The sequence below is a fragment of the Haplochromis burtoni genome, unplaced genomic scaffold, assembly GCF_018398535.1.
Source record: "Haplochromis burtoni strain Fernald_Lab_line unplaced genomic scaffold, NCSU_Asbu1 Contig_96, whole genome shotgun sequence".
NCBI lineage: Eukaryota > Metazoa > Chordata > Actinopteri > Cichliformes > Cichlidae > Haplochromis > Haplochromis burtoni.
Window position 1 is genome coordinate 18,010 of NW_024582457.1, and position 7,201 is coordinate 25,210.

Genomic DNA, 7,201 nt, shown 5'->3' on the forward strand with positions numbered 1-7,201 from the left:
CTCCCCACCTGCCCCCACCTCCAAATAAAATGAGGTTTAATTTAACTGCCTACACCTAGATGCATGACTGGTGACCTGTAGGATGTTAACAGCTTAAATGGATCATGTTAGATAGTCCATAGACACGAGTAGTCCTTGCCACAACTCAAGCAGAAAAAAAATAGTGGCTCTGTAATCCAGGCATCCACTGATAAAGGTATCAGGCACAGGACAGATTAAATGGCACTAAAGACTTTAAAACGCTGACTGGGCATTTTGTTCTCTTTCATTGTGGTGTGAAGTTTCAGCTTATTACTGCCAGTACACGTACACACACATACACACACACACCTCCAGTGGGCTGTTACATAACTCAAATGCAGCTAAACTTCATCAATTCTGCAGAGCCTTAGCAACAAGTTGAAGATAAACTGTCATTTATCATGCAGTTATTTATCCATATAAATAACTCCTTCTATAAAATCATTCTTTAAAATGATTAAAAAAAAATCTTACTTGACGAGAATGAGGATGATCCACTGTAGGGCAGTCGACAGTGTGTCTTGACTTGCTCCAAACACATCCCCGACTGTGGAGGACACATAGTCTTTCTCAGAAAGTCCCATCTTATCTCGTATTTGGTCCAGCGTCACTATAAAGGCATCAGTCATGTCTCTGATGGTGCTTGAATCGATTGTTTTTCTGTGCTCCACAACTTTATCTCGAATGAATTCACTAAACTCCAGGTTGAGCTTCTTAAAATTTTCAAAGATGGTTTTGATGGGGTTGGGGAAGTACTGCAGCCAGGGCATAACGTCCACTATGCTCCCTGCGCCTACAGTCTTGGTGAACTGGTCGTTCCTGCCCACCACCTGCTGAAACTCCTCATCTTCATGGGAGTACCTCTTCCCAAAGCAAACCGCGCTCATTATATTGGCAGTGGACACCACGACGTAGGTCAGGGGCTGGAAGTATTTGTCCTCCTTCGTTTTCCTCAGAAACAGCCGCAGCAGCTCTTTGCCCTCGCTGAGCACGTGATTTTCAAATGTCTTCTTAGTTTGGGGGTTTCCTGTGGAAAACATCCGGACTGTGGACTGGGCCACTTTGCGGTGCATCTTCCACCAGCCCGTGGAGTTGCCAAACGCCATGCTGTTCCCACTGGAGATGTACTGGAAGGAGGTGAAGTCCGGTCTGCCGGAGAAGTGGGAGCCCTGCTTGACCAGCGCCTGTTTGATTGACCCCCCGTTCAGCACCACCACCGTCCGACTGCCGAGCTTGATCTGGAAGACGTCGCCGTATTTTTTCACCATGCGCGTAAAATACAAGTGCGGTGCGTTACCAAGCTGCGGTGCGTTCCCGATGACCGGCCAGGCGAGGGGGCCGGGCGGCCAGGAATGGGACCGCTGCCGACACAGCCACCGAAACAGGTGCAGGGACACCAGCAGAGTCATGCATGTCACTAACAGAGCCCTCGGAGTTGCTGGGCTCACTCCCTCCACTGTCACATCCATGATAGACATGCTGCAGGCAAGACATAAAATCATTGTTAAATGCATATGTTTGCAGATTAAAGGCTTGAAATATGATACCCCAATTAAATGGGGTAGAAAAAAATGCATAATTAAATACCTAGTATTTTCCCTCATGGCAAAATATTATATTTTAGAATTTTTCCAAAATATTGAATGCGCCTGATCCAAAAAATAAAAAAAAAATATTCTTTAAAATAAAAAAAAATAATAATCAAACACGTTTCTCTGTGAGCCGAAGGACAGCACTAGAACCTCGAGAAATAAAATAATCATTCCAAAAAAAAGAGAGTCCGGTTAGCGCATATCTCTCACACACAGCCTGATTTAAAGTAACAGACTGTGAGCAGCCTACTGTGCATCCACAGGCAGTGCAGCAGCTTGTGTGGGAGATCCGTCCTCTCTGTCCGCAGCCTGCTCATGCTTTGAAGCCCCACAACACCAAGCGAAGTAATTTATCCCCACACAGCGCAACATCACGGCTTTGTTACAGTGGGCAGGTTTGTTGCAAAAGGGTGTCACCCCCACCACCAACACCTCTCTCTCTCTCACTGACTCTTTTTCTTTTACTCTCTTTCTTATGATAGCTCACGCCCAGGCAACGGGACCTAAACAATACGTTAATTATATGACTGGATATTCTTCTAAGAAAATATAAAAGCAGGACTGCCAGTTGCAAGTCCTAAATATAGTTTGCCATCTTATTATTATTATTATTATTATTATTATTATTATTATTATTAATAATAATAATAATAATAATAATACGAGGAATAAGTAGAATAAGTAGTCTTTCTATGCGGTATTAAATAATATGGCTTCAAGTCAAAGTGCTTGTAACGACGTGCGAGTCTGCCTGAGGGAATTATGTAACACCCGACACAGTCTCAGTCTTTTCAAATAATTTATATAGTCCGGACCCGTTAACTGTTAACTGCTACTTTACTTTTTTATGAAAACATAGTTTTTTTAAAAATATTTTATATTGTATTTAAAATATATATACATTAATATATATTATATAAATATATTGATCAAATCAAATGATATAATATATTTAGTTTTGGAAATTGGTCGCGTGTGATCAAACAGCCTGTATGTTGCAAATGTAGAAACGCAGTCGGGGTGATGGGGACGCTTTAAAATGCTAAAGGAATCTAGAATCCATGTTTGCTGCTCCTTTACTCGTTTTGGTGTTTCGGCTTTGAGAATAAAAATTCTTGTTTCTACAAACTCCCGGCTCACATGTCCGTGGCGCAGGGCTCGGTGTGTTGGCGGAGTACTTCTCTTGATGCTCGAGGGTGACGGTGTGAGGGTGCGCTTTTCGCTCGAGCCACCAGGAGGAGGCGAACCCCGTGTTGTGACTCATTAATTCCCCCCAATTAACAGCCATGCCGGGCATCGGAGCTGCTCTAGCGGCAGGTTATACACCCTCGTTTCTCTCTCAGATCTTCAAATGACAAACACGTGTGGACGAACGGGAACTTTAGATCTACTGTCCAGATATTTAGCTGATTCTGGTCAAGTCTTAAATGACAGAAATATTTGTTCCCCTCTAAGATTTAATCTAAAAAATAGAATCCGGAGTTCGGGTTGATTTTATAGCTCTTCTATTAAATTCCGTGTAGATTTAGTTTCAATCTGTTTCAGTTTTCTTGAATCTGCAAGTATTGTTCAAGTGTCAGAGCCCCGCTCGAGCCTTCCTGCTAACATCTGGTCTGGTTTTGAAATGATGTGATTCGGGAAACCCGCTTCAGCACCGCGGACAGCGGCTCAGACGATGGCTCGTGTCCCGTGACCCAAAACTTTCACAGAGAAGCTGCAGGCGCAAATTTGAACTGTTTGTTGTATCTTCAAATTAAATTCAGAAATATCCAACTCCATCAAATACGGCCAGTTTAACTCCATCTCTTTCCCCCTTTTTTCCTTTGACGAAATGTAATCCAAATTATTAAGGAACAGAAAAAGGATTTTACAATACTTTTCGTATATATTTACATCTAAACTATGTTATAGAAGTACACGCAAAACCACATTTATACAAATTTCATTAGGATAGAAAATTACGGGTCAATAACACTTCAAATTTCCTTGAAAATTCTGCGTTAATTAAGCGTATACTTTGTCTGTGGCCTAACATGATATCTAGAAAAGGGTCTGACGACCTTTAAAAAAATATTTCAATCACTTTAGTCCATATGGTGTGTTTTAATTAAAACACACATTTTCTCATTATCAAGTTGTTAAGATGCAGAGTTATAAATAAAGTGTGTAAAAGCAGGTTGTTAATGTAATGTTAATGTATTCAGATGAAATGAATGTAAAGGGCGTAGAGACTTACTGAGACGAGACCCTCCACTGCTGCTGTTGCTGCTGCTTGAAAAACGTCTCATAAGGTGACAGTGTGTGATCTTCTTTTATTTCAATAATGAACCGATACACGAGGGTGGGGACAAGTCAGTGAAGTGCCTGGCCCCTCTCCTTGGCTGGCAGGACCCGGCTGTTAGACCACGCACGTCCATCCGCCTTTTATTCCAGAGTGTAAATAATCCCAAACGTGACCTCATCATAATCATTCTAAACACAATATATCCTTTAAAACGCACAGTTAATACAAAAAACTGGAACTGCTGACTTCTTTTACTCAGCAGGTTATAGGTTTAACTCTGTACCACTGAATGGTGAGAGGAAATGTGGACTCATTTATCTGCTCTTGTAGGCATATGCTTATTTCCTGTTGCTGTTAATATACAAAATGATAAAAAAAAAAAAGTTACCGCTTCTTTCTGCCACGAAAAATTGAGGCAAATGGGATATATATGGGGTATCATAGTTATGACTTCCTTCTTCTGAAGCCTATATTAGAGTCGAATCCCTTTTTGAAGAGTGACGGTTTCAGCTTCAAGTGAAGGGAATTTACCAACATTACTAAATCAAAGCCTATTGGAGATTTTTTTTAAAAAAGACAGAAGGACCTATTACAGAGACAGCAGGAACTTTAGGAGGCCAAATCAACAGTTTAAGCGTAAAGTTGCCGTCATGAATCTAAATACAGACAGTTTATTTGCTTACTTTAAGATTCAAACCAAACTAAAAAGCCAGGCTAAACATCTTTAAAAAAAAAAAAAAAAGCAAGGTGAAAATGTACAGAATAATCCTGTAGTGTTTAGCGCTACATTTTTAGTCAAATCCTAAAATAAAAACTCTTGAGACTGCTTCACAATGCAATGACAATGAGTTCAAACATATTGAAAAACAAGCCAAGTTCTTCTTAAGGAAAAGAAATCAAATATTCCTAAGTGTCCAAGTCAGTCACTCAACATGCCTTTCAATTACAGTATATATCAAGAAACATCCTTTATAATCTTTATTTGTCTAAAAAAAGTTATTCATCAATGATCTATCTCATTAACACATCATGTTGCCAGTATTTGAAGTCTATATTTTTAGTAAGCAACCTTTAATCTTTATTAGTATCACTGCATTTTCAAATATATTGTATAAACTCTGAGTTACAAAGTCCTTAAACCTGAAATTTACTAGTGCATGGCATTTAAGTTAATCCTTTCAAAGCTGCAAAAGGAAATACAGGCCTACACAACTCTGCAAGCGTTTCATTGAAGCTTCTCCTTGCTAGCAGCTCTGATACCAGTTTCCCTTCCTGTTTGACTGACAGCTCAATTGCTCATCGCGTGTGAGTGAGCATGGAGCTCGGGGAGGAGCTCACAAAGGTGTGTGCAGGTGATGATTTGCTTAGACGGTAAAGGTACAGTTGCACTGTAAAGTTCCAGCCTAGCACAGCACAGCACAGTTCTACTTCCAGCAACATTTTTCACATTCAGAGCATAGTTTTGTGCAAGGAAAATCAAGGTAAGACATACCAGGAAATTGCATAACCTGCAAACACAAATAATTAATAAACTAGGCCATTACACTGATTTATGTCTGTTATTTGTGGAGCAATGCACGACCTTGGACGAAAAGAATGCCTTTTAGAGCACTTGTGGGCCTTATCATGTTCTGTGAATCAGTGCTGTGAATAGAGGGGACTGCCCAAGGCTATTCTAAAGGTGCCGTGCAGTCACGCACATGTGCTTCATCACAGGGGTGACAACTGAAGGGAAAGCTGCTGACAGCTTCACTAAACACAGGTCTCCCTCCATCTGCCTGTCATGGATAGGCACAGAAAAGAGCTGCTAAGCTGGTAAATATATAGCTGAGGCTTGGTAAATATATAAAGATATTTTATTCCAATCTTGGCATGCCCATGAGAGTTTACAAGTCATGCTTGAATTAAAACATCATCAGATTTATGGTCTAAAGATAAATGTTATCTTTGAGATATTCTCATAAAAATGAACAGATGGATTAGTTATGCTGATTATTAAACCCTGAAAGTAATTCAAAAGGCAGTAACTCATTGTGTCACTGGCCAGTTTTCTGTGATTTATAACACAATAGGGGCTTTGGCATCTACAAGGACTAGAACACAATGCAGTTCTTGGAAGTGGACTTGAAAATAACCCCACAGAAACTCTACCTGAGTCAGCACTTTGTTCTGAGTTTTCAGTGCAGCAAGAAAACAGCTTCAAAAGAACAAAACTGTTTGCTCAGAGCTGTATGCAAAGTTATTTAAAAGCTGCACAAGTCAATATTTTTGTGTAGACAGTGGATCAGATGAATCCTTTGTAAAGTATTCATGTAAAATAACTTAAGCTGCATAAAGCATTTTAACATCATTGTTCTTGCAGTATAACTTCCTGTTACCATTTTGATTCAGTCTTAGCACTTTTACAAACCTTTGAATAGCAACCCGCTAATATAAGTGAAAACGCTCTTAGGAACTGTATATATGCTAAGGCATAGTAAGCAGCTATATCATGAACATAATGAAACATTTTACTGCTAGATATTTCCTCCAAGGAGTTGGTAAAGACCAGACCAGAGGAAAAAGAAAAAGGAAAATGAATATATATGAGGGATTGAAAAAATGCTCAAAATTAAGGTTGCGCTAACTGCTTTTGTTTAGCACTGTTGTTAATGGCATTATTCAATTACATCATTAAAGTTGCTTTTACACATTACTCTACAGCCCCAAAGAGATCAAAAGTATAATCTAAAATGTAAAAACTATATTTACAGATTCCTTTAAGGAGCAGATGTTAGCATGTTTTACTAAATAAGCTATATGATCATGCTAACAGCTAAAGGCACAATCACTTTATTTTAATTCTTCCAAATAGCCAAAAGTAAATATAAAGATTTTGATTTAAGTTATTACCAGGTTAATATGTCTAACAACAGTAACAATAAATTCCCAAAATAGTTATAATCTTCTACTATGCTAAGCATTTAGCATTTAGCTGACATTAGCCTCCATAGGACAAAACTGTGAACACTCCATTTCCACAAGTGAATTTCCACATTTATTTTCATATTTATTATTTACTTTTTATATTTTAGAAATCCTTACATAAAGAGCCAACCAGCTACAAGTTGTCATGACACAACAGGATTGGCATTTTTCAGCATCACTGTTGAGCTCTATTGAGCTCTATTCTTTACAATCTCTATTGCTAAGTTGGTGCAAGATTTTAGTAGAGGAAATAAAAGTAAGTTCAAGAAGTGCAGATACACACACTAACAGAAACACAGAAAAAACACACATTAGGATTGTCTGTATGGCCCTGTCT

At 39.1% G+C, this 7,201-nt stretch overlaps 1 protein-coding gene across 1 annotated transcript in view; it reads right to left on the minus strand.

Annotated features, from left to right (window-relative positions):
* The window catches only part of LOC102301026 (cytochrome P450 1B1), a 4,542-nt gene extending 2,530 nt beyond the window's left edge, over nt 1–2,012 (minus strand). Inside the window, exons 1-2 of the mRNA XM_005927022.3 lie at nt 1,609–2,012; nt 496–1,500 (exon numbers count right to left, since the gene is read on the minus strand). Coding sequence (XP_005927084.1) covers nt 496–1,500; nt 1,609–1,625 — 1,022 coding nt within the window. The 5' untranslated portion in view covers nt 1,626–2,012. The remainder of the gene's footprint in view (nt 1–495; nt 1,501–1,608) is intronic.
* Between the last annotated feature and the right edge of the window lie 5,189 nt (nt 2,013–7,201).